At 38.7% G+C, this 19,987-nt stretch overlaps 1 protein-coding gene across 1 annotated transcript in view; it reads left to right on the plus strand.

Annotated features, from left to right (window-relative positions):
- LOC112111638 (serine/threonine-protein kinase Nek10) overlaps nucleotides 1–19,987 on the plus strand; it is a 78,037-nt gene that overhangs the window by 31,286 nt on the left and 26,764 nt on the right. Inside the window, exons 5-6 of the mRNA XM_029911003.1 lie at nucleotides 11,188–11,371; nucleotides 11,462–11,548. Of these exons, the coding sequence (XP_029766863.1) occupies nucleotides 11,188–11,371; nucleotides 11,462–11,548 (271 nt within the window). The remainder of the gene's footprint in view (nucleotides 1–11,187; nucleotides 11,372–11,461; nucleotides 11,549–19,987) is intronic.

The raw sequence follows: 19,987 nt of genomic DNA on the forward strand, positions 1-19,987 counted from the left end.
AAATTTATTAGAGCATAAGCTTTCGTGGGCTACAGCCCACTTCTTCGGATGCATATAGAGTGAAACATATTGAGGAGATATATATATACACACATACAGAGAGCATGAACAGGTGTTATTCCATCTGTTTGTGCTCTCTGTATGTGTGTATATATATCTCCTCAATATGTTTCACTCTATATGCATCCGAAGAAGTGGGCTGTAGCCCACGAAAGCTTATGCTCTAATAAATTTGTTAGTCTCTAAGGTGCCACAAGTACTCCTGTTCACTTCGTTTATAGTCATTTTCAGTATCTTTGGATGGTCAGTTTCATTTCCTGTCTCATGCACTAAAATGATAACAAAACTCATCATGCACAGCGGTGGAAGAGCTCATGAGAGTGCTTGCCAGGTTTTGGAAAATGGTGTATAAATAGGCAATTAAAAAAATAAAAATCTTACTGTAGGTTAAAAACTAAAAATGTATTTATTTTTATACACATACATTATACAACAGTATGAAACCAAGCAATTTATATTTAAACATTCTCCTAACAACTGTAATAACTTGAGTTCGCTGTGCTTTACTTTAATAAAACTAGCATATAAAATACAAATTTTCTTAGTTTTAAATCCTGGTTCTGGTTCTGTGATATTAAGGGGCACCTAGGAGCCTTACTGTTATGTATGCTTGCCTTTTACCCAGATGAGCAATCTGGAGGATCTTCAGGCCTCAGTCCATGGCCAGGGTCTATAATGCTGCTTAGTAAGAAGCTCCTCCAAATGATTTCCCCATCTTCCTGAGGATCCTGATCCTATTTGTGTTCAACACACAGGATGCAGAAGCTACTGCATGGATTTCCTGTCTCGGCTAGGGAGAAGCTCAAAAGAGGAATTTGTTGCCATTTTCATTTTAGAAAATTTATACTTTGTAGGGGTTGTATGGGAGAGGTTGTAATCTCACTGCCCTTCAATTGTCTTGTGGCATGTGGGGTTCTTTGACATTATGGCCCTTAAATACTGCCCTGGGCTGAAAGTTCCATTGTGAAGTATGTGACCGTAGCAACATGCATAATATGTAGAGTAATTCACCCCATAGAATTGTGCTTCAGAATCTGAGCCGCCTCTTTGAGTGGTTGCAGACATGTATTCCACTCAGGTTTGTGCATTCCCAGCACACTGAAGCCAGAAAACGTTGCCTAGAAGTACCCATAGGAACAATGCTTATGCCCTCTGGTCATATAGCCCCACCTGAGGTTATTTAAAGGCAGTGCCATGCCAATTCCCTCAGTTCCTTCTTACCATCCACAGCTTGAGTCAGAACATTCTATGTTGTGTCTCACCTCATACTTTTCTATCAGTGTTTCTATGATTTTGTTGTATATAGTGTATATGTTGTATTTATTGTTAGCTATAGCAGTACCCTTAGGTTTTAGGTAGTTAGTAGTTAAGTAGGATTTAGCCTGGTGGGCTGCCCTTGCCAGGTTTTAAACACTGCTCATTGTGTAAGGTAGCTATCCTTATTACTGCCCCCCACCCACACGCACACTCGTAGTTTATTGTACCTAGAAGAGAAGGGCACATTATGGAAAGGTTCTCCATCTGTAAGTCATTTAAGATGAGAATGTAGGTGTCAAGAGACTTGTGCATTTCCTTTGGTTCTGGGAAGCTTAACTTTGGACACCCATGTTTTAAAAACTTGGCCTTTGTATGTCAGGCATCTAACATTTAATAGAATCTGTACAATAAATTTAAAGTAAGTTACTTTTGTTTAATTACTGTAGAAATACCTGTTGGATTACATAGTCACCTTCCATTATCATTTCATGATTACACATGATCTCAGGAGTTGGCTACCTTAGCTATAATGCTTAGAAGCTCTGAGGAAGCAAACATATTCACATATCCTGGGATGTAATTTCTATAACTGCCAGCTTTTTCCACTTAAAATATCAAAATTAAAAAACCAATTCAGGCTAAATTTGACATTTGGCTGAAAGTTTGGAGAATATATTATTGCCCTTACATAAATAGATGGTACGCCCACGTCTTGAATACTGTGTACAGATGTGGTCTCCTCATCTCAAAAAAGATATACTGGCACTAGAAAAGGTTCAGAGAAGGGCAACTAAAATGATTAGGGGTTTGGAACGGGTCCCATATGAGGAGAGATTAAAAAGGCTAGGACTTTTCAGCTTGGAAAAGAGGAGACTAAGGGGGGATATGATAGAGGTATATAAAATCATTAGTGATGTGGAGAAAGTAGATAAGGAAAAGTTATTTACTTATTCCCATAATACAAGAACTAGGGGCCACCAAATGAAATTAATGGGCAGCAAGTTTAAAACAAATAAAAGGAAGTTCTTCTTCACACTGCGCACAGTCAACTTGTGGAACTCCTTGCCTGAGGACGTTGTGAAGGCTAGGACTATAATAGTGTTTAAAAGAGAACTGGATAAATTTATGGAGGTTAAGTCCATTAATGGCTATTAGCCAGGATGGGTAAGAAATGGTGTCCCTAGCCTCTGTTTGTCAGAGGTGGAGATGGATGGCAGGAGAGAGATCACTTGATCATTACCTGTTAGGTTCACTCCTTCTGGGGCACCTGGCATTGGCCACTGTTGGTAGACAGGATACTGGGCTAGATGGACCTTTGGTCTGACCCAGTATGGCTGTTCTTACGTTCTTATATTCTGCAGGAAATTCCAACATTTCAAAATTTCTTTACATTCTAAATCAGAATGAAAAGTTGAAATTTCAGAATTTCTCTAAGTGGAAATTCCCAAAAAATTGATTTGGAAGCATTCCAAACCTTTTATTTTGCTAATGTCAAAACATTTTGTTTTGATTAGGTAAAATTGTTTCATTTTGAAAATGTCAAAACATAATACAAAATATTACATATTATACACAGAAGTAAAATATAAAGATAAACTATAATATTAAAATTAAATTATAAAAATCAAAATGAAATAAAACAATAGTCAAAATGAAACATTTTTACCTTATTGAAATGAAACATTGACACTGAAATTAAATGTTTTTATTAAGCAAAAAATGAAAATGACTTTTTCCCATAGAAAATTTCATCAAAAGTGACACATTCTTGAAAACATTTCAAAGGCATTTTCTGATGGATAACTTCTCTCAAAATTTTTTGACCAGTTCTACTTCAATTGCTCTCAAAAAATTAAGTAGAGAGATAAGTACTGAGTGAGGTCTTTTACATGCTTTGATTGGGGGCCAGGAGTCTGGTGTGCCCTTTTCATCTTAGTGAGGCCCCCTTTGTCGTCATAGACAGGCAGTTGAAAAAAATACAGACTGGATGCTTTTTGTATTTCCCAGTAACCTGAATAAGTAGATATTCTTTCAGCCTTCCCAATTTTCAGTGCCTTCTTGGAAGGATTGTCACTTTTGTCCCATTCTGCAATTGTGATTTGGTCATTTTGGTGCTTATCTTTTATATCACTATTCCATTGGGAGCTGAACTTCAGTTTATTTGTACATGAATAAACTCTTTATTTTTAACTTGACAAGTTCAAATATTATGCCCTTTTGGATAGGTTCAAAAATCTCTGCGTTACCTGAATATTAGAGCTCCCTTCCTGAAATGTATTGGGGTCTCTTTGCACTGTTCCACCAACACAAAGCAGCTCTACAGTCAGTGCAGTGGCTGGAATCCTGCAGTAATACCGGTATAGAAGCAGCTCCTGCACTTTCCCTCCCAATGAATGGCAAGTGGCATGGCCAGTGGGAAGCATGGCCTGGGCTTTTCGGTGCCCAAGTAATCCCTGGTTGCTGTGACTGCCCCCCCACCCCACCCCGAGGCTATTGGCAGCTAGTGTCATGAAGAGCAGCTGTAATTTACACAATAAAACTGGACAGTCACATAACCAGCTCAGAATCAGGGGAGTTCAAAGTGACCTAATTCCACTTTTGCCTTGCAATCCTCTACCATCTCTAAACTGAGCTTTGCACTCCCTAGCCACAGCTAAGGATGGTGGCCCTACTTCTGATAACCTTGCATTTGTTTCCAAGTATCATCTGCATTACAAGTTAAAAATGTAGTTAGCAAAACAGTTATGAGTTTGTTATTTTTACTCTTGTCAGCTCCGGAACACAAATAAAAATTGGATTAGTTTAATGTTTATTTTTATTTTCCTCTTCATCTGTGCCTAGATGTATCTTTTACTTGATAGATTTGAGTATTATTCATTGATGAGGGTTAAATTAAATACAACTTCAGCCAGTCAGATACCAGTTCATTCCTAAAAGTTGTTGTTGTGATTACAGTTTCATGAAGGCAGCTTACATCTGCACTGATGTACACAATTTTTTTTTTAAATGAACAAGGACCATTATTTGTCTTGAAAATCTAACCCTCCATGAACTGTTATCTTCTTCCTCCTTTTGCTCTATTGATCTCATCCTGATGCTGCTCCATTTTGGCATTTAAGTAGCACATATTTAAACTACAGTTTAAGAACTGGAAGCTATTTTTTGTATGATTAAAAGAAACCTGGAAGAGGTTGCTTGCTTAAACATAGTATAGTATAGTACAGTATTATCAGTAAACTTTTACAGTATTTGGGAGAATAAGATACATCCATTGTGAAAAATGTTTTGGTGGTATTATTTTTTCAAGAGTTGCTGAATGTGGTAAATTAGCCATTTCTTGTATGATTTATTTTCTAAATTGTCAGCTGTGAAAATGTGTGATCAATATATCAAGGACATTAGAAAGACAAGGACAAGCATATTCATTAATTTCATTTAGTTGCAGTTCATTAATGTGTTCAAGTGTTTTTATGCCATTTATTATAGTGGTATCACCACTGCTCTGCAATTAAGAGTGATAATTATAACCCTCTACGCCCACCCCCCCAGCCTTTTATTTTAGGTTTTATATTTCTAGTATGAAAACGCTTTGGGCTGAAATGTGGCAAAAAAGACCCAAGCCAAAGAGCAATAACTTTCTTTTTATTACATTTTTAAAAACGTTCAATCATTTCTGAATGTTTGTGTTGCGAACAGGTCAGAAAGAAACTTAATGGTATAAGGTTTTTTGCTCCTAGAAGTTAGAAATGGAAGAGATTTTATACAGAGGTCACCCCTTTGAAAGTGGACGATACAGTCTTCTGATAGTGCTCATATCCTTGGTGACGAGGGCCATATAAGTACATGGATGAGGAGAGAGAGTGTGTGTGTCAGATATTGCACTGATACACCAATGTCGGGAAGATGGTGATTATAGAGAGGAATAGGAGTAGGGAGTGCTCTAGACAGCTTAACGCCACGGAGCACTTGGAAAGGAAGCAGAAGTGTGGTTCATGTATAGCAATAGTTTTTTAAAGATCAGTAAGAGGTGAGAGACAATTTATTTAACTTACATACTTAAAAATAAGAAAGGGCTTTTGTTCAAGATGGGGCAAGATTGGAGCAAGATTTTCCATTATGCCTTCCCTCCTCCTATCAAGGGCCATCAGAAAGTTGAGGCAAGGCAGGGCATTGAAAATCTGATCCTTGGGCTTTCGGAGCACAATGAAAAAATCTACATATCAACTTCTAATTCTCCCGGATCGTCTGTCTGAGACAGATCCTACACCCAAATCTGAAATCACTGCACTTGGTGGCTGGGATTATAGCATTTTGCTAAAATACAGACTTCAGCTGCTCTTAAGAAATGCATCCAAACTTGCACAGAAGTCAGTTGTCCTGCACAGTTAAGACTTCTGCTTTACAATAGAAAATAGAAGGATTCTGAGACTTGCAGTTCAACAACTATGAAAACAGTGGGCTGCTGATACAGCATGCTGGTTATATATAGGTCTGCTTTCCTCATCCTCAGAGAAATCATGGAAATAGTAGGACCAGTTGTGAGTCTCTCTGGCATGGAGGAGACCAGGAAGGGGTAGGAGCTCTGATCCTTCCAAGGGGAAAGGGATTGAGGAAGAAGCCAGAATTAGAAACCTGGCAGGAAGTTTTGAGACGAGTTGGGCAAAGACAGGAACTCAGTGTAAGGAGGAGTGAACTCCTGAGAAAAAGGGACACAATTCACCTAGACCCTCATGAGGGGTGTGAAGGGGTTGACTAACCACTGGTGCCTGTAAGGCAGGAGGGGCAACATTGCTTCCTTGTGGCCTTTCTGGGGGGGTCTCTTAATTTCTGGGTGACCATGTGGGGCCAGGCTCCCTGGAAGTATTTCTACCCGGAGAACTTGTGTCAGATGTCAAGGTAGTCAAGTATAGCTACTTTTACCCGGACATAGTATTGGGCAGACACTGTGTCCAATCCCTGGTATGCAGGTACTGGCCTTATGGCATACCAGCTCCTGTCAGGTAAGGTGACAACAGGGTGGCCCACTGGTCAGGTGGCACTGGGTTGCCATCTCCACCTTACTCAGACATTACCAAGAAAGCCTCTGGGTTGTCCCCAGGGCCCGTCTTTGTGAGTTTTACTGCCATGGGTGGGGCCACTTGGCCTGGGCTACAGTCGCTGGAGGGGAAACCGTGTGGAGACCCAAAGGCTCCATCAGGGCCAATACTTATTGGAACAGCCTTTGCTGCTGTTCCTGCTGTTCTGCCCATAAGACCCGGACCAGCTGATGCTGCTGGGCAGCTATTTGCTGCAGGAGTTGCTGCTGCTGGTTTTCAGTCATCCGTTTGAGAGGACACTCTATATTCATGTTGTCCATCCTATCAAGCCACACCTTTAAGTCTAGGGTATTTGTCTGTCTGGATCAGTCAGTCCCCCTGCTCTCCAGGGGTGGGAAGGATGCCTGCATTCTCCAACCGTTGTGAAGGGGTTGACTCACCACTGGTACCTCCTTGGGGCACGGTGTAGCATGTCTCTCCCTGCTGGGTGGCTCCACCAAGAATACACTTCTTAGATCCTCCTCTTTTTTGAGAATATTGTACTCAGGAAATCAAGAGTTTCTGTAAGCATGGTTAAAGTTAATCACACAGTCTTTTGTTCTGTGTTTGTATAGCACCTAGCACAATGGGGTTCCAATCCATGACTGGGGCTCCTACAGGCTAAGATAACATAAATAATAATATCATCCAGCCACACCCTGTTTAAAGGTTTATAAGTCTTTGGGTATCCCACCGTTAACATATTTCTTCAAGGACATAGGTCTTTCTACCTTTGTGAGAACCACAAAGCTCATGGGAACTGAACCTGAGGTTGCCAAACTTGATGGAGCCACCTTTTATGCTAGTGGAGGAGTGTCATCTTTACCATCCAGATCTCAAAATGGCATTCTCTGTGGCCGCAACAATAGATAGAGTAAGTGAGAGCCGGGTCCTGATTGCTGGCCCTCTGAATGTGACATTCCATAAGGATAAAGTTTTCCAACACCTATACCCCAAGCTCCCTCCCTACAGCTATCTGGTTTCCTTCTAAAATTTTCCAGCGTCCTCCAAGAATCTCTCCCTACAGAGGGAAGAATAGTCTAAATATTAAAAATTATTAGCTCTTTTCTAGCTGGGACTAGATTTATTTATTTATTTAACATCCTTCCTGCGCCGGTGGGGGTGGAAACCAACATAGTCTATTCCTCTCTTTCACTTGCTGCTGCTTCCATATGCTCTATGGTGTTGGTAGATAGCTAGGACTAAATTTATACTCAGCTCTGGCAGATTGATAGCTGGAGATGGAGAGTCCTCTTTGTTCAGAGATTAACTAAACAGACTTTGCCTATGGATCTTTTATAATCTTGCAGGTGTCACACTGCTTCAAGGCTGCAGGACACATTTAGCCAGTTCCAGCGCAGCCTCCAGAGCATGTCTGAAGAATGTTTCTGTCACGGAGATCTGTAAGACTCAATTCACACATTTTAGGCAGCATTACTTTCTTGATTTGGTGTCTAGATCTGATGCCAGTTTGGGAGAGTAATCTTGCAATCTTTTTATTTAACTAGCTTTTCCTCTGACCCACTTCCTTTGAGGGTTGTTTATTACCAGTTAATCTCTCCAGGGTAGGGTTCAATATTAACAATACTCAAACGATTTGTAATTCTTCAAATAGATTATCAGTACAATACTATACTGCCCAACCTTCACTCCCATTTCTTCAAGTCTTTTGTTAGTTTTTGATTAAATAGAAAAGAACTAGGGATATGACTCCTGTAAACCTTGTGCTAAATGTTCAGTTCCTCAAAAGAGAATGCTCATGCCCCAAGTGCTTAGGCACTGGTTTCCAGAGGCACATGTTTATCCCAACAACACTGATAATTTACTCAGTTACTTGGCAAGTACATTTTCTTTTTTGAGTATTTGCTCCTGGGAACCAGTCATAACCTTTTCAGGTTCTCTCCTCTGTATCTCTCATGCTAGTAAAACTAGCAAATTGTTTTGATTAAAGCTGAAGTTTGGCAAACAGCCCCACAATATGATTTGATATTGCTTTGGATATTTCATAAAACAGTTTAATTATTTCATTCATCACAAAAAACTGTTATTGGGATTGTTACTATAAATCCACTAATGCATTTAAAAATGCCTAAATGAAGAATGGTAATTATCCAATAGACCTGATTTGTTCAGTTGGAGTCATTTTAGTCTATTGGTCACAAGGAGCTTTTTAAAAAAAAACCTCCATAATATTGTAATTATGTGATAAAGTGGAAAGTTTCTGAAAAGGCTGTTTCTACATCTGGGAAAAATAATATAATTTTTGGAGTTTGGTAGTGAAAATGTATTTGACAGAAATGCTAGAAAAATATATTTATAAATATACGAATGATTACCCACCAATGTCAGAAAAAGAGGACAGGGTATATGTTAACGTCTTTATTTGAAACTTCCTTTTGTCTAGTTTTCCATCCATTAGACTGTGTACACTTTTTTGTGATTAAACATTTAAGTAACATATTTATCCAATCAGCACATGAGCACTAGGTAGGACAAATCTTTGAAATTCTAAACAGAAGGAAGAAAAAAACATACATTTGATTCTATATTGGGAGGAACATGCCATCCATACTTCAGTGCATCACCATTTTCTCTTTATTGGACTATCTCCTATGGGCTGAAATGATTATGGGCAAAAGAGATTTCATATATGTACCATCCATTCACTAATTCCAATGATGACCTTGGGAGAAATCTGTTAAAGCAAGAAAAGAAAGATAGAAAAGAACCTCACAAAGAGAGGGAATTCTGGAGAAGACAGCAACAGTGAGAGAACTCTCCTCCCATCCCAGCCAATTCCTAATTGAAATTCATTGTATTTCCATCAGGAGGTCAGCAGCTGGGACTACATCTTACCTAATTGAAGATAAATGCATCAAAAGTCACTGGGTAGATCTCCACTTTTGGGTCACATCATCAACAACATGTGGTATCAGAATGCTCTTTAGATTGAGGCTTCTAGAAATTCCACATGAAGGCAGCACCCCTAAAGTTTTAGATATCCTTTTTTCCCTGTTCCTGAAGCATTAAAGCGTCTAACTTCACTCATACTGTCTGAGATAAATTTGTTTTATTCTTAAAAATGATGTTGCTTTTAAGATTAATTTTTAAATTGCTACAATTTATCTTCAGGTGCACATTGAAAATTAAGTTTTCCATGTTACTACCCTATTGTAATGTGATAACGCTGGAATCTACAGTCCTAAATAGTACCTGTTTATATAATAATAAGTTTTACTATTGTAGTCATCAGTCTGGTATATGAGTACCTCATCTGCATTAATAAATTTATCTTTTACACACGTTGAGGCAGGGAAGTATTGCTATTGCCATTTTACAGACGGAAAAATTGAGGAACAGAAAATTGTGAAGTACCTAAGATTCCTTGTGAAGCCTTTGGCAGAGTTTCCTAAATCCTAGTCCAGTACTGAGCCATAAGGTTATCCTTCCTGTTAGGTGTTGCAATGGAAATTCCTGAGGATTCATTTATTTAGCCTTCTGGATTGAGTTATAGAATTGGGAATGTGGGAGAGAATGGAGGGAATAATTGGCTTAAACTATTGGGCAGTTAGCACTACAGTCAGTATTCAGGAGTTTCACTAAGTGACCTTCAAAGGAGCGGAGGAGTTGGGATCACATTCATTTTGTACAGCCATGGTGAGATGACAGTCACCTTAGGGAAGGTGTAGGGAGAAGGTCTGAGAATCAGTTAATATCCAGAAGGGCAAGTACCTAAGACAGCACCTTTCGTAAATGCAGACTGTTTGGGAGAAACTTTATTGTCCCCTGAAATTACTAAATATTAAAGTACAATAATACAAATAATTAATCATAATAAAGTTAATGATTTGTTTTATGTTCTTTTTATATATTGTTCCTATCTTTACATGTAATAGCTATTGTCTGTAAGTAAATTCATCCTTTGTTTTACATTATCCTGTTGGAGTGTTGCATGATAAAAGGGAATAGGAGATAAATAATATAAACTGGTCTGCCTTCAAAACACGTCTCATTAAAATAGAGGCATAAGAGGGATCAGAGAGCTCTACTGTGTCCTGAAAAGCTATAAACAATCAGAGTGGTGGTTGGAGCATTTTATATTCATTAAAGACCTCCTTGTTATGGACAGATTCAGCACATACAGGAGACACTTACGACAGCAGTATAAGTTGTATGCCAGTTTTTTATTTTCTTAGCTTTATGTCAGCAATAATAACCAGAATCAGGTTGGTTCCAATTCATGAGGTTTCTGAGGCATATACATCAAGCTTACTTTATTATTATTATTATTTTTTTACTAAACTTGATTGCCTTACACACTTTGTTATGTCAAGAAACCTATCTGCTTTTAATTGTCCAAGCTGAAAGAGATTAAATCTCTCATCTTGGTTGTCTGTGGGACCTGTCTGTCTTTGTTCAATATTTCTATTTTTAAATTAAATATTTGTTCATATTTTCATATTGTTCCCCTTTTAGTTTGTAGAGAACACATATGGTGAAAAAGAGCTTTGTTGGTACTCTTTGCAACCTATTTTTGGAGTTGAAATACAATTTCTAGGACATCTTTTATATAAAAAGTAAAAATCATTTCAGATAAGTAAAAGGGCTCTACCATAAATGCAGAATCACTGGTAGAATGAGAGAGCAGGACAAGCAGCCGAGCAAGAACTATAGTACGTTTTTATGAATTATGACTTTTTATTGTCAGGTTTAAAATGAGCCTTGGTCATTGTTGTAAAAAGGAAAATTGGTAATATTTCCTTCACTTGTTCTCTTCTTTGTTCTTCATTGTTAGGAGCATTCTGAGAAGTCAAGCCTCAGCAGCAGCAGCAGTGGAGCAGCCAGTTTCAAAAGCGAATTTTCAGAAACAACTGACATTCCAACCGAAAACTTTCATCCAACATGTGGAAAAGATGAAGACAGAACATGTGATGAAATCCTATCAGATGACAACTACACTTTAGAAAACTCTGAGAAAGGTAGTCAATAGCAGAAGAAACACCAGGAATGTTAGCATTCTGCTTAGAGCTTGGTTAAAACTTCCTTTCTGCTTTTATTTTTATGCACAGATGTCTTCTCTGAATTAGATGATGAGCTGGACATATCAGATAATTCCAGCAGCTCCAGTTCAAGTCCTTTGAAAGAATCTGCATTTGGTGAGTTTCTTTAAGCATGAAGCAATACACTGATTTCTAACAGTAAGACATCTGAGTTGTTCTGAAATATTTGGGTATTTTCTGATTAATTGCAAGTTCACCATCTGTTGTGAGAGCAAAGGCCCCCAGTAAAAGAAGACTAAGAGAAACGTTCCCTAGTGGTGCCATTCTTTCACTGCAATATAATGCTGTTTTATTTTGTATAGCATCTTTCTTATGAGATATATCCCAATATACTAACCACTCTTTTAAAAAGCTGACAGAGAAATTGAGATGCTGTATAGGCAAAGGAGAAAAGATAAGTTTTCAGATTTGAAAAATAAGAGTGCTGATGAGATAGAGAGATAGAAGAAGGTTGCTGCTTATGACAACAACGGCGAGATTATGTGAAAGAATAAAAAGGAGGCCTATATTAGATAAACAGAGGGAGTGGAGAGAGATGCAGTCTGGGTATGCATTTGAGTGTGATTGTATGGAATTGGATTATGCAGTGTAGTTAGATGTTAGAATCAAAAGGGAGTTTACTACAGAGTGTAGTCGTCTGTGTGCATGCTTGGTTATTATGGTTGAAAGACAGGTGGAGTTTAGTTTGGTGTGCATGTAAATGCTGGCTTATTGGTGATTTCCTGGATTTTTAGCAATTGTATTACTAAATGGGCTCTTAATCTTTGGGTCAGAAGCAGGTATCAGAAGGTTGCCACCCCCTTGCCCTGGCTAAATGAGAAGAGATCCTACAGGCATCCTGGTGTGGAAAAGGGAGTCATGGTATTGAAAAGCTTAATAACACCACTGTGCCAAAATCAGAAATTCCATCTCACAGGAAATTCCAATATTTCAATATTTGTTTTTGTCCTGAATCAGGATGAAAAATTGAAACAATTTTTTTTCATGGAGTGAAAAGTTTCAAAAAGTTTTGCTTCAGAAATGTCAAACTATTTTGTTTTCTCATTTCTGATCTAAACAAAATATTTCAATATTTTTTCATTTTGGTTTGTTGAACTGACTCAAATTATTTCGTTTCAGTTCAATTCAACATTAAACTGTGTTTCCCTATGGCAGCGCATTGCCTCATAGGAGTTACAGCTGATAACCCTATTCTCCCCTATGGGCTGGGCTCACTTGCTGGACTACATCTTCCATGATGCACCTGCAGACAAATGATTCCCCTATACCATTCAGCTCAGTCAGAGGGGAGACTGTGTTACACGGGGAGATGCAGTCTAGCCAGGCAACAGTCCATAGGAGAGAATGAGGCCATGAGTCATCCAAACTACCGTTCCTGTGAGACAATTTCCCACCATAGGGAAATGCAGTTTTGTGTTAAACTGACTCAGAATTAAACATTTCAGGTTTGTTCAGCAAACCAAAATATTTCAGTTTTGGTCAAACCTTCCCAAAATGACATATTTTGTTTTGGTTTTCCCAACAGAAAATCAAAATATTTGGGGAAAATCTCAATTTTCCTGCAGAATATTTCAATTTTGTGGAAACTGCATGTATCATCAAAATATCATTCAGATGGAAAATTCCTGACCACCTGTTTAAGAACTTTGGAAGGTGGAGGAAATGCAGTTGACTGAAGATTTTTTGTGGGGTTTTATTCCAGGCTTCAAGAACCATTCAGAGTGTTGCTGTTTTGGTAGTGTTGTTACAATGCAGTGCTAATTACTAGATGGTTTTCCTTCTTCTCTCACGTGTACTGACTGATATGTCTTCTTGCTGATTTAACTGTCTAGCCAGTAGAGGGGGAAACACAAAATAACTGGATAATGCTCTTTAAAATCCCTTAATAATTTTTGGAGAAGTTAGCAGCCTACATTTGAAGTTGTCATTTGTGCAGCTCTTTCAAATGACTCATAATTTATTATCAGTTCTGGCCTATAAGTGGTGTCCCATCCCAAAAAATGTCATGTTGTATAATAAATAAATTGCTTGTTATTCATTTTTCTTGGGCTGTGATTTGCATACCAACAAAACATCTTCATTTGCTAATGGCTAAATAGCTCTTTGCCAAGTTTCAGCTCATCCACTGAAGTACCTAATGGGGAAAGAATCCATCAGTTCCCCTTACACCCATTAATTTTAGTCAGAAATTCCAGAATTTGTCACACATTTCCCCACCAAGAAAGTTTGTAACTGGTACAAAACCACTGCTGGGTTACGTTTAAGAGAAATAATTACATAAATCACACATTTTAGATCACCTGGCTGGGGTTTCTACTTAATGCTGAATATTATCAGTGTTGGGTATAAAAGGTTGTCAAAAGTTTTCTTTTCTTCTAGGTAAAAATAAAAGGCAACTTTATGAAAAAATATATATTTTTTTAACTTTTAAAGTTCCCTGATATTTGCAGCATCTTTATTAGAGCTGTAAGGAATTTTTGACAACATATTTTTCAACAGAAAATGCAACATCTAAACTGAAACTTTTCTTGGAAAAGGGTTGGTTTTGATGAATTTTTCAACTTGAAAAAAGTTTTCAAAACAGTTTTGAAATTGTTGAAACATTTTGTTTTGATATTTTCTAAATGAAAAACTCTTTTTTGTTTTCTCTGGATCAAAATAACTCTCTCTCTCTCTCTCTCTCTCTCTCTATATATATATATATATATCTCCTATTTATTTAAAAATAGGACATGGTCAAAATTGAAACAAAATATTTAAATTGATCTGAACCAGTTTTTTCCCCCCAGAATTTTGTTTTTGTGAACATTTTTGAGATTTTGACTTTTTGTCCTGATTTGGGAAGGGGAATTTTTCACACAACAGGTAAAACTCTTTCCCATCCAGCTCTAATGATTGTGATATGGTGTATCATTCCTATGAATATGGTTTTTCAGCATGCACCCCTACTTAACAAGTGAATAACAACACCCAGGAATTCTAGACATCACTCAGTCTCTTTCTCTATAGGATTTCCCCTCTCCTCCCTCCTTGAAACTTATGGCTCTTTTGCAAAACGGCATTCCATGTCACAATGTTCTATGGGACAGAAACGGATGTGCAGGATAAGGCATAATACAAAAGTATTTGGCCCAATTATGGGCCTGGAGATACCATGATATATTTAATTATATACTTTATGCCCTTTAAAAAATATATCCGTAAAGATAGAACTGTATTTAACAGTTATAAGAAGAAGGGGACTGAGCTTGTAGTGCAGTCATTTTAACCTTACAAGACAGATTCCCTTAACAACTTCAAGTTTGCCCTATGCAAACTTATATGCTGTAGTAATTGTTCATGCTTCTTGACGATGCCTTGTATCTGATCTTGCCATATAACTGGGTGGGCTGAGTCAGGAGTTGACTTAGTACCCTGTCACTCAAATCCCCACCAGTATACATTAATTTGGACCTGATTAATTGATTGAGGGTGCCAATTAACTCAGTAGAGATATAGCGGAGGGGATAATTGGGTGGAAGTATCCCCAGCAGCTGGAATACTATAATCAGACAGGAAGGAAATGCTAAGGAGGAGAAGAGGTAGCCTAAAGGAAAGTAGGTGTAGGCAGGACTGGCTGCTGCTAGTACTGTAGTGTACTGGTCCCCAGAAGGAGGTTGGGGATGCTGGTTACTGACTAAACAGTGTGTAAATAACACTCCAGGCTGTGGCCTGCTGAAGGAATATAATAAAGCACAGTGGTGGTAAACAACACCTGGAGTAGTTGTGATCAGTTACTGAGGCTGGAAAAGACTCTCAAGGGATCACCCTATAACAGTCCTAAAAATCAAATAGGCTGGATATGATTATTATTTGTGTGATGGCAACATCCAAAATGTGCTGGGTGCCAGTGACATATTGTTGAAGAGTTTACAGTCTGAACGGATAAAAGAGATGCAAATGGTGAGGGAAACATACAGCCAGAAAGAGACCAGGGTGATGCTAGGTATACATTTTGTTAGTTTTATTGTGAGTTTTTTAATCATTATAATATATACACTGTCCCCAACTACCCTTTAACTTAGTCATTTGTATGTGCTTATTTTTAAGTGTAAATGCACTTAATTTGTAGACAATGCTGCAGAAATGAGCAAATAGAAAAATGAAACAAGACAAATAGGAAAATCTCTAACCTAATTGTTATTTGGGTACTCCTAAATAGGTCTGCTTTTACTTCAACTGTTTGATGCTGATAGGATAAAATAGTATTTGATGTTTTTACAGATTCCTCTCCTCTTATGTTCTCTGTGATGTTGGTCCTTTTATCTTATGACATTTTACTCAGTGCACCATGGTTAGCTTGAGTAATAACTAATCAGTCACCACTGAAATTGGACACTTGGTCCCAAATCTGATCAGTAAATATGGGTGTTCCCTTCACTTGACTTTGGCTGCTTTTTTGAAGAGGCTAGAGATCATGCTGTCTTGGGGACAGTCATCATTTGTCTGCCCAAAAATGCTACATTAGGACAGTCAAGTACACTTAGGAATTAGATTTTAGTTTCAATGAAAGCTATATAACAAAATTCCAAGATTTTAAACATTAAGGACATTACTCAGGTTCATCAGTCATACTATACAGATACTTGGAAACAGAATATAAAATATTACTTGGGTTGAGAATGACAAACTCTTGACTGTTTACACTTAAAAAGGTTGCCACTCTTAAGATAGATTTTAAAACATGATAGGTAGCACAACTTTGTCTGCTGTCTCTGGGACTTGAATGGATGGGAGATAATTTGAGCACAACTCGTTTCTCAGTCCAGATGTTTTCAGCCAGAGCATCCTATTGGCAACACCAGATGTCTAAGTAGGATGATGAAGGGAATTATGGTTCTTATAGATGATGAAAATCTAGAGCTTTGTAGAAGCACAGGAGTGGTCTTTGCAAGCATTTGTATTTGAAACATGAACATGGGGCAAAAATATCAACATTTCTGTTTTTTTGCTGCTGTTGTTTGGTGTCTGTGTGTTCTTGTCAGATGTTCAGAGACCTGTTTTTTAAGGACTGAATCCCCAAATTACATGACCAAAATAATTATACTGAGTTTTCAAATCAGTATTTAGACATCTAACCTAGGTATTTGGCAAAACTGGGTACAGATAAATGCTGATTTGAACACCGAAATGAAGTATGATGCACAGCTTAGGTGGCTATATCTGAAAATTAGAACTGTGCAGAAGGGAAAAAAAGCAGAATTTCAGCCACTGGGAAAATTAGGCAAATTTAGTAAAATTTGTATGAAGAGAAAACAAACCATCGTCCAGGTGTCTCTACTTCCCCAGCCCACCCCCGATTCTCTGTGTAACAGTGTAGCTCACTGTCTGGAATATTTTTTCAACCCCCCTTTTTTTTATTTTTTTACCAAATCATGTCATCAACACTGCAGACAAAATAGTGCTATATGAAATTGTTGTTAAAATCATTTAAAATATTTTCCTTGAAAGATATTTTGTAGGTTAGACAAGAACTTAGTAATTGTTTATGATCTTTCCTGTGTGTCTAATGCAGTGGGGAAATTGTGTCTTTTGGTCACAGTTCATATAGGAACGAATCCTTTTAATTGTCTTAAGTTTATTAATAAAGAACAGAGCTTTATGTGATACTAAGCAAAGATAACAGAAACAGAAAATGGTTACAGGCAAACAAAATAACATGCTTTATAGGCCTAAAATGTAATTCTAGCAAATTGTGTCTTCTGAAACAGCTTTCTCACTTACAGCATCCCCAGCCCTTCCTGGTAGGAGGCTCCAATGTTCAGAGAGTCAGAGGGTGTTGTCCCTTTTGTTACTAAAAGTGATGGATAATTAGAATGCCTTTTTACTCCCCTTATATTTCCCCAAATCCATTGTCTTTGCCTCAAGAGCCAGGTAGATTCCCTAGGGTACAGACTCTGTCCTCCAATGTGCTTAGTACACTGTTTCTTCCACCACTTGTAGCTTGATTGTTTACCTTATATGTTAATATACTTTCATGGTCAATCCATTTTCCTTTATCTGTGTGTCAGGCTTGATTTATGCACTGCCTCCAAAACACATTTTAAGCATATATATCTGGCACATATACATAACTCTTTATACACAGCCCATACACACATCATGGTGTTCCTGACCAGCATGTCACCAGTTTACGTACAATACCTTACAAGAAAAAAAACTTTTATAGTACAATAATATGTATGCAGTTGATTCAGTATAGGCCAAGACTAGAACAGGGTTCAAAAAAGAACTAGATAAATTCATGGAGGATATGTCCATCAATCGCTATTAGCCGCAATGGGCAGGGATGGTGTCCCTAGGCTCCGTTTGCCAGAGGCTGGGAGTGGGTACATTCAGCACCCACGGAGTCAGTGCCTATGCAGGATGCAGTTTCTGAATGTGCAGCTATCGCCCAGGATCAACTAAAATAACTTTTAAAAAGCTTATAAAAACTATTATATATAATTAGGTTAATTTGACCTTAAAACTGAGAAGATCTTAGAAAAATCATTAAAAAAACAAATACTATTATTGTTTTCCCCTCCCTCAGGCAGACCAATGATTCTTACATGAGTGCTGATTTAATTTTTCTTTCATTCCAATTAGTATTTGGAGGCATTTTTTTCAAGAGACTACCAGACAGAAAAGCAAAGCAAAGCAAAATATTCTCTCTTCCTATTTTTTATAGTCTTCTCTCCTTGTCACAATGTCTTCACTTGATATTACATGTTGTAAGCAGAGGCAAGAAGATGGTCAGACTACTGCAAGGGGAAAATTTTTAAAACTATCCACTAGAATATATTTGTATGACTTTTACTGATGTTCATGTGAGTCCTGAAGCTAAACCCTTAAATATTCCTTTGAATAAGTCTCCAATTAAAGATGGCAATCATAGCAACTTTCTTGATGCCCCTTGATTTTCTTAAAAGACCTCACAGAATTAATCGAAATTTTCATAGTAGAGGGACTGGTAAAGATCAAAACATCTGGCCTAGACGCTTCCCCTAAAAGTTATGAGGGTGTCCTCTTCCCAGCGCCAACCATTTTGTGCAAGCTCACTTATAGGGGCCCAATCCAGTAGGTGAACTCTGAGTACACTTTCTAGATGGGGTCCTGCAGGCGAGTTTGGCAGAGCAACTCCTATTTCCCATGGTTCATGAATCACTCTGGGACTGGGTTGAGGCAGCAGCAGAAACCCAGTGCAGATACCCAGAAGCAGATACATAGATGCCTAGGGAACATTTACTGCAAAAATTTAGATGCCAAATGAGTTTAGGCACCTGCAGGTTCAGGGGCACACTTACGGGACTTTTGTGAATCCCAGTGGGGCCTGATTCTGGGATTTAGGCATCTAAAGTGGTAGTTAGGTACCTACATTATTTTGTGAATCTAGACTCTGGATGATATACATTTCCTTTACCTTCAAACTACCATAAACTAAGGGCTTGTCTACACTGTTGGCAAATCCGTACCCGTGAAAGATGTAGCTATACTGAACTAACCCCTGGTGTAGACAGTGTAGGTTGATGGAAGAATTCTTCCATTACTCTAGCTACTGCCTCTTGGGAAGGTGGATTACCTACATCGACAAGATAACCCCTTCCGTTGGTATAGGTAGGGTCTACACTGAAGAGCTACAGCAGCTGCAGCTGTGCTGCTGTAGTATTTCAAATGTGGACAGGTCCTAAGAAATGTGTGTCAACGCTCATGGCTTGTCTACCTGGGGATACTAGGGAAGTTAAGACAAATCAACTAAAGGTGAGAAGTCAATGTGCATACATTAAAGTACATTACTCCCACCCAGATGGATGTTCTGTTTCAGGAGTAAAGTAGCCTTAGGGTATGTCTACACTACGAAATTAGGTCGAATTTATAGAAGCCGGTTTTATAGAAATCGGTTGTATACAGCCGATTGTGTGTGTCCCCACATAAAATGCTCTAAGTGCTCTAGTCGGCGGACTGCGTCCACAGTACCGAGGCTAGCGTCGACTTCCGAAGCATTGCACTATGGGTAGCTATCCCACAGTTCCCGCAGTCTCCGCCGCCCATTGGAATTCTGGGTTGAGATCCCAATGCCTGAATGATGCAAAACAGTGTCGCGGGGGGTTCTGGGTACATGTCGTCAGGCCCCTCCCCCTCCGTCAGAGCAACGGCAGACAATAGATTCGCGCCTTTTTACCTGGGTTACCTGTGCAGACAACATACCATGGCAAGCATGGAGCCCGCTCAGCTCAGCTCACCGTCACCATATGTCATCTGGGTGCCGGCAGACGTGGTACTGCATTGCTACACAGCAGCAGCAGCTAACTGCCTTTTGGCGGTAGACGGTGCAGCATGACTGGTAGCCTTCATCGGCGATCTGGGTGCTGGCAGCCGTGGGGCTGGCAGCCATTGGGCTGCATTGCACCAGCCCCTTGCCTTTTGGTAGAAGATGGTATATTACGACTGGTATCCGTCGTCATCGTACTGCAGTGGCTGTCAATCATGGGCACCTGGGCAGACATGCTCAGTCCT

This window comes from Terrapene carolina, unplaced genomic scaffold (genome assembly GCF_002925995.2).
Source record: "Terrapene carolina triunguis isolate 2854851 unplaced genomic scaffold, T_m_triunguis-2.0 Scaffold84, whole genome shotgun sequence".
In the NCBI taxonomy this organism is placed as follows: Eukaryota; Metazoa; Chordata; order Testudines; family Emydidae; genus Terrapene; species Terrapene triunguis.